Source organism: Choloepus didactylus, chromosome 2 (assembly GCF_015220235.1).
Source record: "Choloepus didactylus isolate mChoDid1 chromosome 2, mChoDid1.pri, whole genome shotgun sequence".
Taxonomy (NCBI): domain Eukaryota; kingdom Metazoa; phylum Chordata; class Mammalia; order Pilosa; family Megalonychidae; genus Choloepus; species Choloepus didactylus.
In genome coordinates this window covers 84106513-84131881 of record NC_051308.1, presented here as the reverse complement: position 1 = coordinate 84131881, position 25369 = coordinate 84106513, and the positions used below count along the sequence as shown (strand labels likewise).

General features: G+C 37.7%; 1 protein-coding gene across 1 annotated transcript in view; it reads left to right on the top strand.

Moving 5' to 3' along the window:
• The window catches only part of AXDND1 (axonemal dynein light chain domain containing 1), a 214574-nt gene that overhangs the window by 105898 nt on the left and 83307 nt on the right, over window positions 1-25369 (top strand). The window contains exons 16-17 of the mRNA XM_037825258.1: window positions 4258-4459; window positions 14880-14973. Coding sequence (XP_037681186.1) covers window positions 4258-4459; window positions 14880-14973 — 296 coding nt within the window. The remainder of the gene's footprint in view (window positions 1-4257; window positions 4460-14879; window positions 14974-25369) is intronic.

Sequence of the window (25369 nt, the reverse complement as noted above, 5' to 3'; positions counted from 1 at the left end):
CTTTCCTCATTGAATGGACTTGACACCCTTGTCAAAAATTTAATTATAATAAGCAAACTCAGAATTAGAATCTAGAATATAAGTTACCAGGAGATAGATGGGGGTTAGAGAATGGGAAATTGAAGCTTGTACAGAATTTCTATTTAGGCTGATGGTAAAGGTTTGGAAATGAATGGTGGTGATGGTAGCACATTATTGAACTATATAGGTGAATGTGGGTAAAAGAGGAAACTTTGGGATATAACATTTAAAATTAATATTAAAATACAAAACATTGGACTGTACAGCACAGTGAACCCTATTGTAGGTGATGGACTACTAAGAATGTTCTTTCAAGGGTTATAACAAATGTATGATACTAATACAAGGTGGTAATAATAGAGTAGCATATGGGAAAATTACAGTTAATGTAAATAACAGACAGTAGATAGAACTATTTTAATAATCTTTCATCAGTTGTAACAAAGGTAATGGCTGTTAAAAAATAAAAGTGCTATCATCAATAGTAATGAATGTTCCACACCAATGCAAGGTGTTGGTGGTAGGATGGTGTATGTGAATCCTGTATTTTATACATTTTTGTTTTGTATACCCAAACTTCTCTAATTAAAAAAATACAAGGATTAGATTCCAAAGGAAGAAAAAATTGAATGGCCATAGATGTGAGGGTTTATTCTGCACTCTCAATTCTAGTCCACTGGTCTATATGTCTGCTCTTACTCCAGTGCCATGCTGTTTGATTAATATAGCTTTGAAATAAGTTTTAAGATTGGGAAGTGTTATGTCCTTCAACTTTTTCTTCTATTTCAAGGTGGTTTCAGCCATTGGAGGCCCATTACCTTTCCATATGAATTGATAATTGGCATTTCCATTTCTACAAAGAAGGGTGTTGGGAATTTGATTGGGATTATGTTGAATCTGTAAATCACTTTGAGTAGAATTGGCACATTAACACTGTTTGGTCTTCCGATTCATAAACACAGAATGTTTGTTTTTCCATTTATTTAGGTCTTTAAAGATTTCTCTAAGCAATGTTTGGTAGTTTTACACTTGTAAGTCTTTTACCTCCTTGGTTAAATTTATTCCTATATATTTGATTCTTTTAGTTGCTATTATAAGTGGACTATTTTTCTTGATTTCCTTTTCAGGTTGTTCTTTGCTAGAGTATAGAAGCATCACTGATTTTTGTGATTTCATCTTGTACCCCACCATTTTCCTGAATTTTTATTAGTTCTACTGGCTTTATTGTGGATTTTTTTTTGGAGGGGGGAGCAGTGCTTTCTCTATATAGGATCATCTCATGTGCAAATACAGAAGGTTTTACTTTTCCAATTTAGATGACTTTTATTTCTTTTTCTTGCCTAATTACATTGAATAGAATGTCTAGTACAATGTTACATAACAGCTATGACAGCAGGCATCTTCATCTTGTTCCTGTTCTTAGGGGGATGCATTTAGTCTTTCACTGTTGAGTATGATGCTAACTGTGGGTTTTTCATATATGCCCTTTATTATGTTGAAGAATTTCCTTCCATTCCTAATTTTCTAAGTGTTTTGACCAAGAAAGCATGCTGTAGTCTGTCAAATGCCTTTTCTGCATCAGTTGAAGTGAAAATATGTTTTTTCCTTCATTCTATTAATATAGTATGTTACATTAACTGACTTTTTAATGTTGAACCACCCTTGCATACCTGGGATAAATTCCACGTGATTACGGTGTATAATTCTTTTAATGTGCTGTTGGATGCAGTTTGTTAGTATTTTGTTGAGGATTTTTGCATCTATAGTCATAAGGGATGTTGGCTTGTAATTTTCTTTTCTAGTATCTTTATCTAGCTTTGGTATTAGCATGATGTTGGCTCCATAGAAAGAGTTAGGGAGTTCCTCCTCTTTGATTTTTTGGAAGAGTTTGAGCAAGATTAGTTAACAGTGATTCTTCTTGGAATATTGGTGGAATTTACCAGTGAAAAGCCATCTGGTCTTGAGCTTTTCTTTAGGAAGGTTTTGATTATCAATTTAATCTCTTTACTTGTCATTGGTCTGTTGAGATCTTCCATTTCTTCTTGAGTCGGCATTGGCAGTTTGTGTGTTTCTAGGAATTTGTCCATTTCATCTAGATTATCTAATCTTTGGCATCCAATTGTTCATATCTTTCTATAATCCTTTTTTATTTCTATGGGGTCAGTAATAATGTCCCTCCCTTCATTTTTGCTTTTAGTTATTTGCTTCCTCTCTTTTCCTTTGTCTGTCTAGCTAATGTTTTGTTGATTTTATCATCTTTTCGAAGAACCAATTTTGATTTTCTCTCATTTATCTTCCACTCTAATCTTTTTTATTTCCTTTCTTCTGCTTGTTTTGGGTTTAGGTTGCTCTTCTTTTTCTAGATTCTCCAGTTTTGAAGTTAGATCTCTTATTTGAGATCTTTTTTTTTTTAATATAGGCATTTAGGGCTTGTACCAGTTTGTATATATTATGTCCCCCAGAAAAACTCATGTTCTTTGATGCAAATTTGTGGGGGCAGACATTAGTGGGGATTAAGTTGGAATGTTTGGATTCCATGGAAATGTGCCCCACCCAACTGTGGGTGATAACTCTGATTGGATAATTTCCATGGAGGTGTAGCCCTGCACATTCAGCATGGGCCTTGATTGGTTTACTGGAGCTCTATATAAGCTCAGACAGAAGGAGTGGGCTTGCTACAGCCAAGAGGGATGCTTTGAAGAATGCACAAGAGCTCAGAGAAGAACTGCAGTTTATAGAGACATTTTGGAGACAGCCTTTGAAAGCAGGCTTTTGCTCCGGAGAAGCTAAGGGAGGACATATGCCCCAAGAGCAACTGAGAGTGGCACTTTGGAGAGAAGCTGAAGCCTAGAGAGGAATGTCCTGGGAGAAAGCCATTTTGAAACCAGAACTCTGGAGCAGACGCCAGCCACGTGCCTTCCCAGCTAACAGAGGTCTTCCAGACACCATTGGCCATCCTCCATTGAAGGTACCCAATTGTTGATGCATTACCTTGGACATTTTATGGCATTAATACTGTAACTGTGTAACCCAAGAAACCCCCTTTTATAAAAGCCAATCCATTTCTGGTATTTTGCATTGTGGCAGCATTAGCAAGCTAGAACAGGACTATACATTTTCCTCTGAGCACCATCTTGGCTGCATCCCATCAGTTTTTGTATTTTGTGTGTTCATTTTATTCCCTTCAAGATATTTCGTAATTTTCTTTGTAATTTCTTCTTTGGCCCATTGGTTGTTTAAGTATGTATTGTTTAATTTCCACATATTTGTGAATTTTCCAGTTCTTTCTCTGTTATTGATTTTTATGTTTCATCCTGGTTGGAGAAGATTCATTGTATGGTTTCAATCTTTTAAAAATTTATTAAGACATTTTTTGACCTAACTTCTGGTTAGAGAATGATCGTGTACACTAGAAAAAAGTGTATTCAATTGTTTGTGGTTGAAAATGTTCTATGTATGTCTGCTAGTGTCTTGCTGGTTTATAGTATCATTCAAATATTTATTTCCTTACTGATCTTCTGCCTAGAAATTCTATCCATTATTAGTAGTTGTGTTTGAAGTCTCTGACTATTAATGTAGTAGTCTATTTTTCCTTTCAAATCCATCAGTATTTACTTCATGTATTTTTGGGCTCTGCCATTAAGTACATATGAAATTATTATTTATAATTGTTATATCTGCTAGGTAAATTGTTCCCTTTATTAATATATTGCATCCTTATTTGTCCTTTGTAATAATCTGACTTAAAAATCTACCTACTGATGGTAATATAGCTAACATTACTATACCTCTTTTGGTTACAATTTGTATGGAATATTTTTTTCTCATTCTTTCCTTTTCATATAGTTGGGTCATGCTTTTTTTAATCCATTCTTACAATCTCTGCCTTTTGACTGGGTAGTTTATATCATTTACATTTTAAGTAATAACATGGCTTTTTTTTTGCCATTTTGTTATTTGTTTTCTGTAAGTCTTATACATTTTTGTCCCTTAATTCTTCCATTACAGACCATTTTCATATTTATTTGATCCTTTATAGTGAACCATTTGAGCCCCTTATTCCTTCTGAGTATGTTTAGGATCTACTCTCAACAAATCTCTCAGGTAGAAAAGCTCCAGGATAATACAAAATTAAAAAAAAATATGACCCTCTTGTGTCCATAAGGAATTTATAATTTAGTATTGAAGTAGACTTAGAAATACTTTCAAAAATTAATGTTTTTCTCATTTTTCTAGGTGTGTCTAAAATGCTTTCAAATTTGATCAGTTCTCTTGAATTGTGCTCTTACAAGATAGAACATGTCATGAAGATCCCTGAAGTGTTTCCTGAAGAATGGAGTAGAATCAATGAAAAAAATAATGAAATGATATCTCAGTTGGAGGCATCGTCAAACATTATTGGTATTGTTCCACAGTACATGGACATGGAATATGGCTCGTAAGTACAAATCAATCCCCATAGCTCTTTTCATTTCAGTGAATTTTTAAAAATAGTTTTATTAAAATATAATTCACATATCATAAAATTCACTCCCTTAGAATGTATAGATAATGGTTTTTATTATATTTACAGATATGTGAAACCGTCACCACAGTCCATTTTAAAACATTTTCATAACCCCATAAGAAATCCTATAATCTTTTGCCATCACATTTGGTAGGAATCATATACTATGTGGTTTTCTATGACTGGCTTCTTTCACTTAGCACAATGTTTTCAAGGTTTATTCATATTGTAGCATGTATCAGTACTTCATTTCCTTTTATGACTGAATAATATTCCATTGTAAGCTGTTCCAGTTTGCTAATGCTGCTGTTATGCAAAATACCAGAAATGGATTGACTTTTATAAAGGGGATTTATTTGGTTACAAAGTTACAGTCTTAAGGCCATAAAAGTGTCCAAGATATGGCATCAACAATAGGGTACCTTCATCAAAGGAAGGCCAATGGCATCTGGGAAACCTCTGTTAGCTCAGAAGGGACGTGGCTGGCATCTACTTGCTCCCAGGTTGTGTTTCAAAATAGCATTCTCCAAAATGTCAATGTCAGCTTTCAATGGCCATTTTCAAAATGTATCCCTCAGCTGCCGCTGTGTCTGGGCCTGTGTGGCTCTTTTTAATGTACTCTAGTAACCAATCAAGAGCCACACTGTATGGGTGGGGCCACACCTCCATGGAAATAAGCCAATCCAAAGGTTCCAACCTAATCGACACTAATATGTCTGCCCCCACAAGATTGCATCAAAGAACATGGCTTTTTCTGGGGGACATAATATATACAAACTGGCACATTCCACCCCCTGAGCTCCAGAAAAACATAATCTTTCCATATACAAAATACATTCATCCCATTATAATATCACAAAAACTTAAGTCATTTTGGTAACAATAGTTAGTACAAGATCCCATCAAAATCAGTTACAGGCATGGTCTTGTCCTAATGCAAAATTCCCCTCTAGCTGTGGACCTGTGAAACTTAGAACAAGTTATCTGCTTCCAATATACAAAGGAGGGACAGTCATAGTATAAACATTCCCATTGCCATAAGGAGAAACTGAAAGGAAAACAGCGTTCACAGGACAAAAACAGTTCCTAAAACCCGCAGGGCAAACTCCATTAGATTTCGAAGTCTGAGAGTCATTTATAGAATGACATTTTATCCTTGGGGCTTGGGAGTGCAGCAGTCCCACACTTTCCAAAGGCTTATGCAGCAGCCCTTTTTTCTCCAAATGCTGGTGTGAGTGCTCCAACATATTCATGCACTGGGGAGACCACCTTCTTGGCCCCGCCCTACTCAATCATTGGGATGGCACCCAGACTTTCTTCCAACTCTGAGGCACTTGCTCAACCTCTTCAGAACAATGAGGTGGCAGCCAGGCTCTCCCCAGTCCCTGGGGAATGTGCTCCACCCTCTCTGGGGCCTGTGGTGGCAGCACTCTCCTGAGCATCGAGGCGGAAGGTCCACCCTCTACCTCTGGGGCAAACTCACCCTTTCCATGTGTGGTGGCCACTCCATTCTCCCTGCCTGAGACCTCTTGACACCAGACCTCAATCTCCATGGCTCTGTCTTTGAAGAAATTTCTCCTTCAATTTGTTCCTTGTCCATCCCCTCCAGTCCAGATCAGCAGTGGTTTTGCCTATACAGATCTTGCAAAAATTCTGTAGGCTTGGCATGCAGTTTACAGGGGTCAAAACCATCAGACAGTAGGGCTTTCCACAAATCCTTCTGCATAACTCCATCTCCAGTCCTGCCTTGTACTGAAATGGTGGTTGCGTTCCATGTTTGGCTAAATCCTCACATGGGGCTGTAGCGTCTGGGGTCTCACTTTTTGGAAGCCTGGAATTTTCCAAACTATCAGTTTCTGGTTTCTTCATTACCAAGAGTTCATTTCTCAGCTTATCTCTGTCCTGTTGCATTTTACTGTAAGCTGCAAGAAGAAGCCAAGCTATGTCTTCAACTTTTAGTTTTGAAATCTCATCAGCTAAGTATCCCAGCTCATCACTCTGAAATTCTTCCTTCCATCCAACACCAGGACTCAATTTTGCCAAATTCTCTGCCACTTTAAAACAAGGATTGCCTTTCTTCCAGTTTGCAATGACACATTCTATATTTCTGCTCAAGTCCTCATCAGAAACATCTTTAGAGTCCATATTTCCACAAACAGTCTCTTCAAAGCAATTTAGGCCTTTTCTTTCAAGCTCCTCACAGTTCTTCCAGAATCTTCCCCTTACCCATTTAAAATGCTGTTCCAACATGTTTGGTATTTGCAAACTCTGCAGCAGCAGCACCCCACTCTTGGTACCAAAATCTGTTCCGGTTTGCTAATGCTGCCATTATGTAAAATATGAGAAATGGATTGGCTTTTAGAAAGGGGGTTTCTTTGCTTACAAAATTACAGTCTTAAGGCCATAAAAGTGTCCAAGATATGGCATCAACAATAGGGTACCTTTATTGAAGGAAGGCCAATGAAATCTGGGAAACCTCTGTTAGCTCGGAAGGCACATGGCTGGCATCTGCTTGCTCCCAGGTTGTTTCAAAATGGTATTCTCCAAGATATCAATGTCAGTTTTTAAAAGCCATTTTCAAAATGTGTCCCTCAACTGCAGCTGTGTCTGGACCTTTGTGGCTCTTTTTAAAGTACTCCAGTAATCAATCAAGATCCATGCTGTATGGACGGGTCCACACTTCTTGGAAATAATCCAATCCAAAGGTTCCAACCTAATCAATACTAATACATCTGCCCCCAGAAGATTGCATCAAAGAACATGGGTTTTTCTGGGGGTCATAATATATACAAACTGGCATTATATGTATACCACATTTTCTTGATCTGTTGTCAATTAATGTGCATTTGGGTTTATTCCTTTTTTTTTTTTTTCTGTTTAATGCTGCTGTAAACATTTGTGTCTAAGATTTTGTGTGGACAAGTGTTTTCAGTTCTCTTAGACATATACCCATGAGTGGAATTATTGGGACATATCGTAACTCTCTGTTTAATCTTTTCAGATTAAGCTTTTCCAAAATCACTGTACCATTTAACATTCCTATCAACAATGCACAAGGGTTCCAACTTTTCCGCATCCTTGCCAACACTTGTTATTATTTGACTTTTCATTCTAGCAATTCTAGTAGGGTGTGAAGTGGTATATCATTATGGTTTTGATTTGCACTTCCCTGATGATTAATGATGTTGGGCATCTTCTCATGTGTTTGGGTATTGTATATCTTCTTTGAAGAAATGTCTGTTCAAATCTTTCCCCCCCTTTAAAAATTGAGTTATTTACTTTTTATTTTTGTGTTGAAAAGGGTTCTTTATATATCCTAGATACATATCTTTTATCTGATATATGATTTTAAAACATTCTCTCCCATTCTGTGGATTCTCTGTTCCTTTAAAGCACACAAGCTTTAAATTTTTATGAAGTCTAATTTTTCTATTCCTTGTGTTGCTCATGTTTTTGGTGTCCCAAGAATCCTTTCTCTTATCCAAGGTCATGAAGATTTACCCCTATGTTTTCTTCTAAGAGTTTCATAAGGTTAGGTGTTTTTGTAGGTCTTTGCTCTATTTTTGAGTTAATTTTTATACATGGTGGCAGTCGGGGTTCAATTTCATTCTTTTGCACATGGCTGTCTGGTTTTCTCAGTGTCATTTGTTAAGACTATTCTTTTTCAACTAGAAGGTCTTGAACCTTTGTCAGAAATCAGATGAGCATAGATGTATAGGTTTATTTTTGGACTCTTAATTCTTTCCCATTGACCTATGTGTATATCTTTGTGCCAGTACCACACTGTTGTGATTACCATTGCTTTGTAGTAAATTTTGAAATTAGGAAATGAGAGTTCTCCTACTTTGTTCTCTCTTTTCAGGATTTGTTGGTCTATTCTGGGTCCCTTTTAATTCTATGTGAATTTTAGAATCAGTTTGTCAATTTCTAAAAGAAGTCTGAAAGAAACTGCATTGAATCTGTGGATCAATTTGAGAAATATTGCATTTTAACAATGCTTAGTCTCCCATTCCATTATTTTAGGATATTTTCCAATTATTTAGATCTTTAATTTCTTTCAGCAATATTTTGTAGTTTTTTGAGTATGTTTTGCACTTCTTTTGTTAACTTTATTCCTAAATATTTTATTCACTTTGAAGATATTTTGAATGGAATTGATTTCTTAATTTCATATTTGGATGGCCCTTGCAAGTGTATTTAAATATAATTGATTTTTCTATATCAACCATATATCTTGCATCTTTGCTGAGCTTGTTTATTATCACTAAGTGCTTTTAAGTGGATTCCTTATGGTTTTCTATATACAAGACCATGTATTCTGCAAATAGAGATAATGTTACTTCTTCCTTTACAACGCAGATACCTTTGATTTGTTTTTTTTGTCTAAATGCTCTGGTTAGAAGCTCTAGTACAATGTTGAATAGAAGTGGTAAGAGTGGATATCCTTGTCTTTTCTTTATATTAGAGAAAAGCATCCAGTCTTTCACCATTATGTATGTTGTTATCTGTGGTTTTTTCATACAGGCCCTTAACACATTGACGAAATCCCTCTTTATTCCTAGTTTGTTGAGTGTTTTTATCATGAAATGGTACTGGACTTTGTCAAATGCTTTCTTGTGTCTACTGAGATGATCATGTGGTTTTAGGTTTCTGTTCTGTTGATATGACATATTACGTTGATTTTTGTATGTTAAACAAACCTTGTGTTTATCAGATAACTCCCTCTTGGTCATGGTGCATAATTCCATTGCTGGATTTAGTTTGCTAGTATTTTGTTGAGGATTTTAAAATTCTATATTCATAGCGATATTGGTCTATAATTTCCTCTCTCATGATATTTTTGATCAGGGTGTGACACTGGCTTCATAAAATGAGTTCGGAAGTGTTTCCTAGACTCCTTTATTGTTTTAAATTCAATTTTATTGAGATATATTCACATACCATACAATCATCCAAAGTGTACAATCAGTTCACAGTGCCATCATATAGTTGTGCATTCATCACCCCAATCTATTTTTTGAACATTTTCCTTGTACCAGAAAAAGTAAAAATAAGAATAAAAAATAAAAGTAAAAAAGAACACCCAAATCACCCCCCGTCCCACCTTATTTTTTACTTAGTTTTTTGTCCCCATTTTTCTACTCATTCCATACCCTGGATAAAGGGGGTGTGATCCACAAGGCTTTCACAGTCACAATGCTAGACTCCTATATTTTGAAAGAGTTTGTGAAGAATTGATATTAATTCTTTGTTCATAAGAATTCAGCAGTAGGGCATTCTGGGCCTGGGCTTTTTTTGTGACTAGTTTTTTTTTTAATATTATTATTACTTATTCAATATCTTTACTTGATACAGTCCTATTCAAATTGTCAGTTTTTCTTTAGTTCTGTAGTGTGTGTCTTTCTAGGAATTTGTTCATTTTAAGTAAATTATAAATACATTCAGATATATTATATATGTATTACATATGTTACAGACCAAACAATACATTAAATACATATTATTTTCTAAATTGCCTTTTAAATCAGCCATGAGAAGAAAGGAGAATAAATATGCATTTATACTTTTAAAAATAATTGCATAATTATCTTTTCTTATTCTTTGGTTTTTTGAGGGATTTGAGTCATCACTAGGGGTCACTTGCTTTCTGTTTTTAAAATATTTTTTATGAGATGAATTACTAGAACAAAATCTTTCAGTTTTGTTTTTTTTTTAATCTGAGAAGACTTTATTTTGTCTTCATTTTTAAAATATAGCTTTTTGAATATAGGATTGTTGGTTGACAAATTTTCTCTTAGAGCACTTTGAATATGTTATCTTCTGGCCTCTATTGTTTCTGCTGAAATGTCAGCCCTTAATCATTTTGGGATTCTCGTCCTCTTCATATAATGTGTAACTTTTCTCTTGTTTTCACGATTTTCACCTTATCTTTGGCTTTCAGCCTTCTTCCTATGATGTGTCTGTTTTGTCTCTTTTTGCATTTACCCTACTTGGTGTTCGTTGAGTTTCCTGGATATATAGGTCATTGTTTTTCAATAACTTTGTGAAGTCTCAGCCATTATTTATTTGAATAATTTTTCTTCTCCTTTTTCTCTCTTTTCCTACTGGTAATACTATTACATGTTTGTATGTTGGTGCACTCAATCATATTCCACATTTCTTTGAGGCTCTGTTCATTTTTCTTCATTTTTCTCCTCTCTGTCCTTTGGCTTGCATAAACTCCATCATTCTATGTTCATGTTTACCTTTTCTTTCTTCTGCCAGTTGAAGTCTACTGCCACACCCAGCTAGTGAGTTTTTTTTTTTTTTTTTTAATTTTGGTTATTGTACTTTTCAACTCCAGAATTTCCATTGGTCCTTAATGTCCCATTATTGATGTCCTCTATTGGATGCACCATTGTCATCATACCCTCCTTTACTTCTTTAATCATAGGTTTCCTTTAGTTCTGTGAACACATTTATAATGGCCACTTTTAAGACTTTTTCTTTTAAATCCAACATCCTCTTTGCTCTCACAGGCAATTTCTGTTGCCTACTTTTTTCCTAGTATATGGGCCATTCTTTCCTGTTTTCTCTGCATACCTTGTAAATTTTTCATTTGAAATTCAGCATTTAGATAGTATATTGTAGCAGCTTTGGGTACTGGTCCCTGTCTTCCCATCCTCCCCTCCTTCTGTGGCTGATTATGGCTATTTACTTGTTTATTTGTTTAGTGACTGGCTGGATTATTTTAGTGAAGTCCTTTTCTCCCCTGTTCTAGTTTGCTAATGCTGCCAGAATTCAAAACACCAGAAATGGATTGGCTTATACTGAAAGGGGGTTTATTTGGTTACACAGTTTTAGTCTTAAGGCCATAAAGTGTCCAAGGTAACACATCAGCAATTGGGTACCTTCACTGAAGGATGGCCAATGGTGTCTGGATAACCTGTTAGCTGGGAAGGCATGTGGCTGGCGTTGGCTCCAAAGTTCTGGTTTCAAAATGGCTTCCTCCCAGGATGTTCCTCTCTAAGCTGCAGTTCCTCAAAAATGTCACTCTTAGTTGCACTTCGGGTATTTATCCTCTCTTAGCTTCTCTGGAGCAAGAGTCTGCTTTCAACGGCTGTCTTCAAACTGTCTCTCATCTGCAGCTCCTGTGCTTTCTTCAAAGTATCCCTTTTGGCTGTAGCTCCTCTTCAAAAGTTCACTTGCAGCTGCACTGAGTTCCCCCTTCCATCAGCTCATTTATATAGCTCCAGTGACTCAACTTAGACCCACCCTGAATGGGTGGGGCAACACCTCCATGGAAATTATCCAATCAGAGTCATCACCCACAGTTGGGTGGGGCACATCTCCATGGAAACACTCAAAGAATTACAATCTAATTAACACTGATAGGTCTGCCCACACAAGATTACATCAAAGATAATGGCTTTTGGGGGACATAATACATTCAAAACCAGCACATCCCCCAACAGTGTTAAACTATTGATCTTGCTCCTCTAGGGGGTGAAGTTTTGGGTATGCCCATAATCACTCTGGAATGACAATGGTTTGGGCAGGCTTCTCTTCTTTTCTCTCTTTCCCTGACCACATCCAGCTGTTAAACTCCATCAGTTTCCTGCTGATTGTTCTGTTGCTTGCTTTCTTTCTTTTTTTTATGGACATAAACATTGGAAACTGTTTTAAAAAAACTTTATCAAAAAATTAAAAAAAATTCAAACAAAACAAAGGAATAAGAAAAACAAATATCCTAAAATAATTACCTTGCTTCCAATATGCTCCTACCATACCCCAAGAAAATTAATGAACCATGGTCATTCCTGAGCATTCCCATTTCATTAAGATTACCCTCAATATCTTACCTGTTCTTATTAAGTCATCTTAACCCCTTCACTAGTTGCTGTCTAGCTCTAGGTCCCCTATATTCTGCAATATAAGACACTTGTTTTATGTTTTTTATGGAGTTCACATAGTGGTATCATACAGTATCTCTCCTTTTGTATCTGCCTTATTTCACTAAACATTACTTCCTCAAGTTTCATCCATGTTGTCATATGCTTCATGATCTCATTCATTCTGTTGCTTTCAACAATTTTCTGGGACTAAATTGCTCCACAAGCTAATCCAGACAAATTTTGGCTCCATTGAAGGAATAGTTTCAGAGGTCATTGTTTGATATTTGTTCTGACCCCAGAGTTCCTTTCACCTGTATTATTCCCTGGTTCTCTCCTGAAAACTAGCCTGCTTACAGTTTAGCCTACATGTTGAAACTCTTCCCAATTGCCTCTCACTGCACTCTCCCCTGTTCTTGAGAGCACCCTTAGGCTTAACATCTCCAAGCTCTGTTACAAATGAAGTCCATTCCTTTGGGAAGAGATTAGAAGCTATTTGTTTTGTGTCCTGCTTCTGCCCCTAGGCAAAATCTCTAAGCCAGGTCTCTGTAGCTGGAGGTTCAGAATAATGGTAAGCTTCTGTCTGAATGACAACTCCACTGGAGAAGCTGAGCATTCAGCAGAGGTGGGGGACAGCTGCCTGAGGTCCTCTTGGTTTGCCTCTCCTATACAGAAATACCACCTCTTGAGCAAGGGCAAGAGTGAGCAGGGCCTCAGTTCCTTAATGTACCATGCTCAAGGTGGAGCCTCCATTCCATGAGTAGTGGCAAGGCAGAAGAAGGGAGCCCCCATCTCTCAACTGCTCTTACCTGGGACTTAACCTAAGCAACAGGTAGCTGGGGGCAGATGATTAAGGCTGATGTCCTCCTCTTCCTGGAAGGAAAGCCCTCTGCCTAGGAGCTAGGGAATGAAGGGGCACTGTGTTCTTGGCTTCAGTAGCCTGGAGTGGAGTTCCCTCCTCACTGAGCTTGGAAGAGGGGAGGAGGGACTGATCTTGGATAAAATATAACAGACTTGCTTTTCTTACCAAATTTTCATAGATTTGCTTGAATAGATGTTTCTTTATTTGCTATTTGCCCTTAGGACCATTTCCAGAAATGTTTGGTTTTTAAAAAATGTTTCAGCAGTTTTGCTGGGGAGTTGGTCATTGGAGCTCCTTATGTTATGCTGCAAGTCTATCTCTTGAGAGAATTTTTAAATTCATTCTTCTTACTTTGTGGGAAGACTCTACTAGCCTAGAAGTGAATGTAAAGGGTATAAGATTTTACAGTAGATGACCCATGACATTCTTTGAAATTTGCTCTCTAACTACTTGTTTAATCATACTTTGAAAGTTGTCACTGTTATGTATATATGTTAAAGTTCACAATAAAAATGCATTAAAAAAAAGAACAAAGGAGGGTATTCAGAGCATTGTCAGAGACTTAACCTTGAACCTTGAATATCTGCAAAACTACTGAAAATATTTCTGCTTATTAAGCCATGACTTCTGTAAGAGCCTTACAACACACCTTTTACTTATATAAAAACTCAAAATTAGAAAAGAGAAAAAAAAGATTTACAGTAGAGAGCTAACATTGAAGACAAGATCTTTATTGTCCTAAGTGCATGTTCTAGTTTGCTAATGCTGCCAGAATGCAAAACACCAGAGACGGATTGGCTTTTATAAAAGGGGGTTTATTTGGTTACACAGTTACAGTCTCAAGGCCATGAAGTGTCCAAGGTAACACATCAGCAATCAGGTACCTTCACTGGAAGATGGCCAATGATGTCCGGAAAACCTCTTGTTAGCTGGGAAGGCATGTGCCTGGTGTCTGCTCCAAAGTTCTGGTTTCAAAATGGCTTTCTCCCAGGACATTCCTCTCTAGGCTGCTGTTCCTCAAAAATGTCACTCTTAGTTGCACTTGGGGTATTTGTCTTCTCTTAGCTTCTCTGGAGCAAGAGTCTGCTTTCAATGGCCGTCTTCAAACTGTCTCTCATCTGCAGCTCCTGTGCTTTCTTCAAAGTGTCCCTCTTGGCTGTAGCAGCTTGCTCCTTCTGTCTGATCTTATATAGTGCTCCAGAAATTTAATTCAGACCCACCCTGAATGGGCGGGTCAACACCTTCATGGAAATTATTCAATCAGAGTCATCACCGAAGTTGGGTGGGGCACATCTCCATGGAAACACTCAAAGAATTACAATCTAATTAACACTGATAGGTCTGCCCACACAAGATTACATCAAAGATAATGGCGTTTGTGGGGACACAACACATCCAAACTGGCACAATGCTTGACTGAACTTTGGCTTTGTCATTGAGCAAGCCATTATACCGGGTGATTCAAGGCTTCTATTCACTCTGCCTTGAGAAGTCTTTCTCAAATAATTGTCAATACCACAATTAACTAGGCCCAGCCAAATAAACGCTTTTCTTTTAGCTGATAATTACTTTTATATTCTAAGTCACTTATCTCTATTTTACTTCATTTTTCCTTCAGGATACTCCAAGCACATATATTTAACATGATTCAACAATGGCTTTTGAAGATAGGCAATGAAATTGACAATGGTAACATTGAACTTCAGCGCCACGTATGTACTTTTAGGGGTTGTGAGGTTATGTTATCTTGACTGGGGATTTTCTTCAAGGGCAATGCAGACCCTGCCTATCCAATCAAAATGAGAAGTTGGGAGGTTAAAACAGGAGTTATAAAATACTCAAATGATTTTTAAATTCAGAACATTCCTGTCTCTTAAATGGAGATTTGGAGATGATAGAAATTTGATTTCTCATTATTATTCATACTCTTTATTCAGTATACTGATTTTTTCCCCATCAATAGCATTAATCCGGGATATGACCATTTTAAGAATTTATATGGTTGTCCCTGACCGGCTGCAGGGATGGCAAAAATATGTTATTAGGAAGAAACAGAAGCTGCCACAGACTATTGGTCTGTTATTACTAGAGCAAATGGAATTGTTCTGCATTTCAGAAGAATTGAACCTATGAATTTCATAGCTAGGACAACATGAAATAATAATTTCCAAAGGATGTCTTAGTTTACTACATTTCTCCCACATCCTAGTCTAGTCTTAATTATAATCTAAATTCACACAGGAATCTCTTATAAGTCAACTTAATATGCAAATATTTGATCTTACAGAATTTATAAAGCTAATTTAATTCACTTTAATGTTGCTTAAATTAAGAATTTGAAAGTCAGAGGTTATCATTTTATATGAATGTATTAGTCTGAGTTCTCCAGGGAAACAGAACTGATAGGATATATATATATAATGTAAATATTATGAGATTTATTTTAGGAATTGGCTCATGTGACTGTGGGGATGGGTAAGTCTAAATTCTGTAGGGCAGGTTGCAAGCTGGGAACTTGATGAAAGTTTTCAATTAATTCCTCAGGAGAAGCTGGCTGGCTGAAGTAGAGAGAGAAATTTTTCCCTGACTGCTAAATCATCAGTTCTCCCTTTAATGCCTTCAACTGATTGGATGAGACTTCTCTTATTGTTGAAGACAGTGTCCTTAGTTGATTGTAAATGTAATCAGCCATAGTTGTAATCAATTTAGTGATGATTTAAATCCATGAAATATCCTCACAGTAACAATCGTACCAGTGCTTGCTTGACCAAACACCTGGATACCATAATCTAGCCAAGTTGACCCATGAATTTAACCATCACAATGGGAATACTACTGATGAAGCATTACATTATATCGCTGTTCTATTAGCATGTTGTAAACATACAGATACCAGGGGGGTAGAGCAAAAATATTGTGGCTGGAAGTATGGAGCCAGAGGATTGTCAGGCTTGGGAGAAATTCCTATGACTTGAAAGACAACTAAAATGAAGAAGAAAAAGAGTAGCAGAGTGTCTGTCATGTAGTGGGACTCGGTAAATATTTATTGAAAAAGAGGAGGCGGGGCAAGATGGCAGACTGGTGAGCTGTATGTTTTAGTTACTCCTCCAGGAAAGTAGGTAAAAAGCCAGGAACTGCGTGGACTGGACACCACAGAGCAATCTGTCTTTGGGCATACTTCATACAACACTCATGAAAACGTGGAACTGCTGAGATCAGCGAAATCTGTAAGTTTTTGCGGCCAGGGGACCCGCGCCCCTCCCTGCCAGGCTCAGTCCCGGGGGAGGAGGGGCTGTCAGCTCCAGGAAGGAGAAGGGAGAATTGCAGTGGCTGCCCTCATCGGAAACTCATTCTACTGATTCAAACTCCAACCATAGATAGACTGAGGCCAGACACCAGAGACTCTGAGAGCAGCCAGCCCAGCAGAGAGGAGACGGGCATAGAAGGAAAACAACACGAGAAGCTCCAAAGTAAAAGCGGAGGATTTTTGGAGTTCTGGTGGACACGGAAAGGGGAAGGGCGGAGATCAGGCCTTGAGGCGCATATGCAAATCCCGAAGCAAGGCTGATCTCTCTGCCCAGGGCACCTTTCCTTAATGGCCCTGGTTGCTTTGTCTATTAGCATTTCAATAACCCATTAGATCTCTGAGGAGGGCCGTTTTTTTTTTTTTTTTTTTTTTTTTTTTTTAAATCCTTTTTGCTTTTTCTAAAACAATTACTCTAAGAAGCTCAATACAGAAAGCTTCAAAGAATTGAAATTTGGGCACGTCAAGTCAAGAGCAGAACTAAGAGAGCTCTGAGACAAAAGGCAATAATCCAGTGGCTGAGAAAATTCACTAAACAACACAACTTCCCAAGAAAAGGGGGCGTCCGCTCACAGCCACCATCCTGGTGGACAGGAAACACTCCTGCCCATCGCCAGCCCCATAGCCCAGAGCTGCCCCAGACAACCCAGTGTGACGGAAGTGCTTCAAATAACAGGCACACACCACAAAACTGGGCGTGGACATTAGCCTTCCCTGCAACCTCAGCTGAATGTCCCAGAGCTGGGAAGGGGGAGCAGTGTGAATTAACAGAGCCCCATTCAGCCATCATTTGAGCAGACTGGGAGCCTCCCAACACAGCCCAGCAGCCCAGAACTGCCCTGGGGGGACGGCACTCACCTGTGACATAGCACAGTCATCCCTCAACAGAGGACCCGGGGTGCACAGCCTGGAAGAGGGGCCCACTTGCAAGTCTCAGGAGCCATACGCCAATACCAAAGACTTGTGGGTCAGTGGCAGAGACAAACTGTGGCAGGACTGAACTGAAGGATTAGACTATTGCAGTAGCTTTAAAACTCTAGGATCATCAGGGAGATTTGATTGTTAGGGCCACCCCCCCTCCCCGACTGCCCAGAAACACGCCCCACATACAGGGCAGGCAACACCAACTACACACGCAAGCTTGGGACACCAATTGGGCCCCACAAGACTCACTCCCCCACTCACCAAAAAGGCTAAGCGGGGGAGATCTGGCTTGTGGAGAACAGGTGGCTCGTGGACGCCACCTGCTGGTTAGTTAGAGAAAGTGTACTCCACGAAGCTGTAGATCTGATAAATTAGAGATAAGGACTTCAACTGGTCTACAAACCCTAAAAGAACCCTATCAAGGACAGCAAATGCCACGAGGCCAAAAACAACAGAAAATTATAAAGCATATGAAAAAACCAGACGATATGGATAACCCAAGCCCAAGCACCCAAATCAAAAGACCAGAAGAGACACACCTAGAGCAGCTACTCAAAGAACTAAAGATGAACAATGAGACCCTAGTACGGGATATGAAGGAAATCAAGAAGACCCTAGAAGAGCATAAAGAAGACATTGCAAGACTAAATACAAAAATGGATGATCTTATGGAAATTAAAGAAACTGTTGACCAAATTAAAAAGATTCTGGACACTCATAGTACAAGACTAGAGGAAGTTGAACAACGAATCAGTGACCTGGAAGATGACAGAATGGAAAATGAAAGCATAAAAGAAAGAATGGGGAAAAAAATTGAAAAACTCGAAATGGACCTCAGGGATATGATAGATAATATGAAACGTCCGAATATAAGACTCATTGGTGTCCCAGAAGGGGAAGAAAAGGATAAAGGTCTAGGAAGAGTATTCAAAGAAATTGTTGGGGAAAACTTCCCAAATCTTCTAAACAACATAAATACACAAATCATAAATGCTCAGCGAACTCCAAATAGAATAAATCCAAAAAAACCCACTCCGAGACATATACTGATCACACTGTCAAACATAGAAGAGAAGGAGCAAGTTCTGAAAGCAGCAAGAGAAAAGCAATTCACCACATACAAAGGAAACAGCATAAGACTAAGTAGTGACTACTCAGCAGCCACCATGGAGGCGAGAAGGCAATGGCACGATATATTTAAAATTCTGAGAGAGAGGAATTTCCAGCCAAGAATACTTTATCCAGCAAAGCTCTCCTTCAAATTTGAGGGAGAGCTTAAATTTTTCACAGACAAAGAAATGCTGAGAGAATTTGCTAACAAGAGACCTGCCCTACTGGAGATACTAAAGGGAGCCCTACAGACAGAGAAGCAAAGACAGGACAGAGAGACTTGGAGAAAGGTTCAGTACTAAAGAGATTCGGTATGGGTACAATAAAGGATATTAATAGAGAGAGGGAAAAATATGGCAAACATAATCCAAAGGATAAGATGGCCGATTCAAGAAATGCCTTCACGGTTTTAACGTTGAATGTAAATGGATTAAACTCCCCAATTAAAAGATATAGATTCGCAGAATGGATCAAAAAAAATGAACCATCAATATGTTGCATACAAGAGACTCATCTTAGACACAGGGACACAAAGAAATTGAAAGTGAAAGGATGGAAAAAAATATTTCATGCAAGCTACAGCCAAAAGAAAGCAGGTGTAGCAATATTAATCTCAGATAAAATAGACTTCAAATGCAGGGATGTTTTGAGAGACAAAGAAGGCCACTACATACTAATAAAAGGGGCAATTCAGCAAGAAGAAATAACAATCGTAAATGTCTATGCACCCAATCAAGGTGCCACAAAATACATGAGAGAAACATTGGCAAAACTAAAGGAAGCAATTGATGTTTCCACAATAATTGTGGGAGACTTCAACACATCACTCTCTCCTATAGATAGATCAACCAGACAGAAGACCAATAAGGAAATTGAAAACCTAAGCAATCTGATAAATGAATTAGATTTAACAGACATCTACAGGACATTACATCCCAAATCACCAGGATACACATACTTTTCTAGTGCTCACGGAACTTTCTCCAGAATAGATCATATGCTGGGACATAAAACAAGCCTCAATAAATTTAAAAAGATTGAAATTATTCAAAGCACATTCTCTGACCACAATGGAATACAATTAGAAGTCAATAACCATCAGAGACTTAGAAAATTCACAAATACCTGGAGGTTAAACAACACACTCCTAAACAATCAGTGGGTTAAAGAAGAAATAGCAAGAGAAATTGCTAATATATAGAGACGAATGAAAATGAGAACACAACATACCAAAACCTATGGGATGCAGCAAAAGCAGTGCTAAGGGGGAAATTTATAGCACTAAACGCATATATTAAAAAGGAAGAAAGAGCCAAAATCAAAGAACTAATGGATCAACTGAAGAAGCTAGAAAATGAACAGCAAACCAATCCTAAACCAAGTAGAAGAAAAGAAATAACAAGGATTAAAGCAGAAATAAATGACATAGAGAACAAAAAAACAATAGAAAGGATAAATATCACCAAAAGTTGGTTCTTTGAGAAGATCAACAAGATTGACAAGCCCCTAGCTAGACTGACAAAATCAAAAAGAGAGAAGACCCATATAAACAAAATAATGAATGAAAAAGGTGACATAACTGCAGATCCTGAAGAAATTAAAAAAATTATAAGAGGATACTATGAACAACTGTATGGCAACAAACTGGATAATGTAGAAGAAATGGACAATTTCCTGGAAACATATGAACAACCTAGACTGACCAGAGAAGAAATAGAAGACCTCAACCAACCCATCACAAGCAAAGAGATCCAATCAGTCATCAAAAATCTTCCCACAAATAAATGCCCAGGGCCAGATGGCTTCACAGGGGAATTCTACCAAACTTTCCAGAAAGAACTGACACCAATCTTACTCAAACTCTTTCAAAACATTGAAAAAAATGGAACACTACCTAACTCATTTTATGAAGCTAACATCAATCTAATACCAAAACCAGGCAAAGATGCTACAAAAAAGGAAAACTACCGGCCAATCTCCCTAATGAATATAGATGCAAAAATCCTCAACAAAATACTTGCAAATCGAATCCAAAGACACATTAAAAAAATCATACACCATGACCAAGTGGGGTTCATTCCAGGCATGCAAGGATGGTTCAACATCAGAAAAACAATCAATGTATTACAACACATTAAAAACTCGAAAGGGAAAAATCAATTGATCATCTCAATAGATGCTGAAAAAGCATTTGACAAAATCCAACATCCCTTTTTGATAAAAACACTTCAAAAGGTAGGAATTGAAGGAAACTTCCTCAACATGATAAAGAGCATATATGAAAAACCCACAGCCAGCATAGTACTCAATGGTGAGAGACTGAAAGCCTTCCCTCTAAGATCAGGAACAAGACAAGGATGCCCGCTGTCACCACTGTTATTCAACATTGTGCTGGAAGTGCTAGCCAGGGCAATCCGGCAAGACAAAGAAATAAAAGGCATCCAAATTGGAAAAGAAGAAGTAAAACTGTCATTGTTTGCAGATGATATGATCTTATATCTAGAAAACCCTGAGAAATCAACGATACACCTACTAGAGCTAATAAACAAATTTAGCAAAGTAGCGGGATACAAGATTAATGCACATAAGTCAGTAATGTTTCTATATGCTAGAAATGAACAAACTGAAGAGACACTCAAGAAAAAGATACCATTTTCAATAGCAACTAAAAAAATCAAGTACCTAGGAATCAACTTAACCAAAGATGTAAAAGACCTATACAAAGAAAACTACATAACTCTACTAAAAGAAATAGAAGGGGACCTTAAAAGATGGAAAAATATTCCATGTTCATGGATAGGAAGGCTAAATGTCATTAAGATGTCAATTCTACCCAAACTCATCTACAGATTCAATGCAATCCCAATCAAAATTCCAACAACCTACTTTGCAGACTTGGAAAAGCTAGTTATCAAATTTATTTGGAAAGGGAAGATGCCTCGAATTGCTAAAGACACTCTAAAAAAAGAAAAACGAAGTGGGAGGACTTACACTCCCTGACTTTGAAGCTTATTATAAAGCCACAGTTGCCAAGACAGCATGGTACTGGCACAAAGATAGACATATAGATCAATGGAATCGAATTGAGAATTCACAGATAGACCCTCAGATCTATGGCCGACTGATCTTTGATAAGGCCCCCAAAGTCACCGAACTGAGCCATAATGGTCTTTTCAACAAATGGGGCTGGGAGAGTTGGATATCCATATCCAAAAGAATGAAAGAGGACCCCTACCTCACCCCCTACACAAAAATTAACTCAAAATGGACCAAAGATCTCAATATAAAAGAAAGTACCATAAAACTCCTAGAAGATAATGTAGGAAAACATCTTCAAGACCTTGTATTAGGAGGCCACTTCCTAGACTTTACACCCAAAGCACAAGCAACAAAAGAGAAAATAGATAAATGGGAACTCCTCAAGCTTAGAAGTTTCTGCACCTCAAGGAATTTCTCAAAAAGGTAAAGAGGCAGCCAACTCAATGGGAAAAAATTTTTGGAAACCATGTATCTGACAAAAGACTGATATCTTGCATATACAAAGAAATCCTACAACTCAACGACAATAGTACAGACAGCCCAATTATAAAATGGGCAAAAGATATGAAAAGACAGTTCTCTGAAGAGGAAATAGAATGACCAAGAAACACATGAAAAAATGTTCAGCTTCACTAGCTATTAGAGAGATGCAAATTAAGACCACAATGAGATACCATCTAACACCGGTTAGAATGGCTGCCATTAAACAAACAGGAAACTACAAATGCTGGAGGGGATGTGGAGAAATTGGAACTCTTATTCATTGTTGGTGGGACTGTATAATGGTTCAGCCACTCTGGAAGTCAGTCTGGCAGTTCCTTAGAAAACTAGATATAGAGCTACCATTCGATCCAGCGATTGCACTCCTCGGTATATACCCGGAAGATCGGAAAGCAGTGACACGAACAGATATCTGCACGCCAATGTTCATAGCAGCATTATTCACAATTGCCAAGAGATGGAAACAACCCAAATGTCCTTCAACAGATGAGTGGATAAATAAAATGTGGTATATACACACGATGGAATACTACGCGGCAGTAAGAAGGAACGATCTGGTGAAACATATGACAACATGGATGAACCTTGAAGACATAATGCTGAGCGAAATAAGCCAGGCACAAAAAGAGAAATATTATATGCTACCACTAATGTGAACTTTGAAAAATGTAAAACAAATGGTTTATAATGTAGAATGTAGGGGAACTAGCAGTAGAGAGCAATTAAGGAAGGGGGAACAATAATCCAAGAAGAACAGATAAGCTATTTAACGTTCTGGGGATGCCCAGAAATGACTATGGTCTGTTAATTTCTGATGGTTGTAGTAAGAACAAGATCACTGAAATGTTGCTATATTATGTAACTTTCTTGGGGTAAAGTAGGAACATGTTGGAAGTTAAGCAGTTATCTTAGGTTAGTTGTCTTTTTCTTACTCCCTTGCTATGGTCTCTTTGAAATGCTCTTTTATTGTATGTTTGTTTTCTTTTTAACTTTTTTTTTCATACAGGTGATTTGAAAAAAGAAGGGAAAGTTAAAAAAAAAAAAAAAAAAAAAAGATGTAGTGCCCCCTTGAGGAGCCTGTGGAGAATGCAGGGGTATTCGCCTACCCCACCTCCATGGTTGCTAACATGACCACAGACATAGGGGACTGGTGGTTTGATGGGTTGAGCCCTCTACCATAAGTTTTACCCTTGGGAAGACGGTTGCTGCAAAGGAGAGGCTAGGCCTCCCTGTATTTGTGCCTAAGAGTCTCCTCCTGAATGCCTCTTTGTTGCTCAGATGTGGCCCTCTCTCTCTGGCTAAGCCAACTTGAAAGGTGAAATCACTGCCCTCCCCCCTACGTGGGATCAGACACCCAGGGAAGTGAATCTCCCTGGCAACGTGGAATATGACTCCCAGGGAGGAATGTAGACCTGGCACCGTGGGACGGAGAACATCTTCTTGACCAAAAGGGGGATGTGAAAGGAAATGAAATAAGCTTCAGTGGCAGAGAGATTCCAAAAGGAGCCGAGAGGTCACTCTGGTGGGCACTCTTATGCACACTTTAGACAACCCTTTTTAGGTTCTAAAGAATTGGGGTAGCTGGTGGTGGATACCTGAAACTATCAAACTACAACCCAGAACCCATGAATCTCGAAGACAGTTGTATAAAAATGTAGCTTATGAGGGGTGACAGTGGGATTGGGAAAGCCATAAGGACCAAACACCACTTTGTCTAGTTTATGGATGGATGTGTAGAAAAGTAGGGGAAGGAAACAAACAGACAAAGGTACCCAGTGTTCTTTTTTACTTCAATTGCTCTTTTTCACTCTAATTATTATTCTTGTTATTTTTGTGTGTGTGCTAATGAAGGTGTCAGGGATTGATTTAGGTGATGAATGTACAACTATGTAATGGTACTGTAAACAATCGAAAGTACAATTTGTTTTGTAAAAAAAAAAAAAAAAAAAAAAAAAAAAAAAAAAAAAAAAAAAAAAAAAAAAGAAAAAGAAAGGAAGAAAATTCCATCACTGTTGGTTTCTTATGGTGCTACTACATTAACCCCTTCTTTGGTAAAATACTCTGCTTACCACTGGGGATTTATCTCCATGGAATCATATACTCAATTTTTTATATTACAAAATTCCATTTTTACTATACAGGATTATTTAGAAAATGTCTTGATATGCTTCTATTGTAACACTGCAGTATTATAATATAATCTGTATATAAAACTTGCAAAATTGTAAATTCCCCAAGGAATTTTTAATCCATATACCATATGGTACAGCACAAGTTTTTAAAAAGATAAAAGTTTATCTTTTTTTCACCCACAATTCATTTTCCATTCTGATCCATTCTTACCTCCAGTTTATTTTTCCATTGCCACCTTACTCCATCTAATCTGTGCTGCTTGGCTGCCTAAAAACAGTCACTCCAAAAATTTTTTATTATGTACCTTTCTCAGCAAAAATTTTGAGCAAGTACCTCTCAATGCCAGAACTGCATTGATCAAGTTTGTGGAGGTTGATTAAAATCAGTGTACCATTTCCTACTTTATGATGAAAGATACAACTATCCGAAGAACTGAAATGCCCACATCATCTTATTAGTGCATTGTTTCCCTGTAGGCAAGCTGTATATGAAGCAATATGATATGGCACAGAGGAATTGGTTTGATCTCATGTAGTATTTCTCAATGAAGGGAGCTTGAGTCTATCTGATGTGCTAGAGAAATAGCCTCTAGAAGGAAACCACAATGTTTGAGGTTGCTTAGCCAAGACTGTCACTCCCTGGCCAGGGCCTGGGTGATTCCCTTCAATTCCCAGGTCCATTTCTGTCCACTATCAAAGAGCATCCTTCTTCCCAAACTGTACCCAGAGAAATTTCACGGAAAGCCTAGTAACTAAATTTAAGTTTCCATTCTTCCCTTTTGTATATTTATGGATACTCTCTTTGTTTGTTTCTATTCACATTTATTGTGTGTGGATTTTACTATTTAACTCCAAGGAAAAATGCATTTCCACATCATTGTCAGTCCTGTTTAATGACAATAAGACCTAAATATTCAAAGTCACTAATCAAATTCTTATGGATTGTCAGTGGAAGAAGCAAGACTTCAACCATAGTCTTATTGCTGTATACTATATGCTTTCTACTGTACTTTTATGTGGAAAGAAATTTCCAATTATTCAAGCAGACTAGTTCTAGCCTTTTAATCTGTTTAAATGTATTTTTTCAGAAGTCTTAAA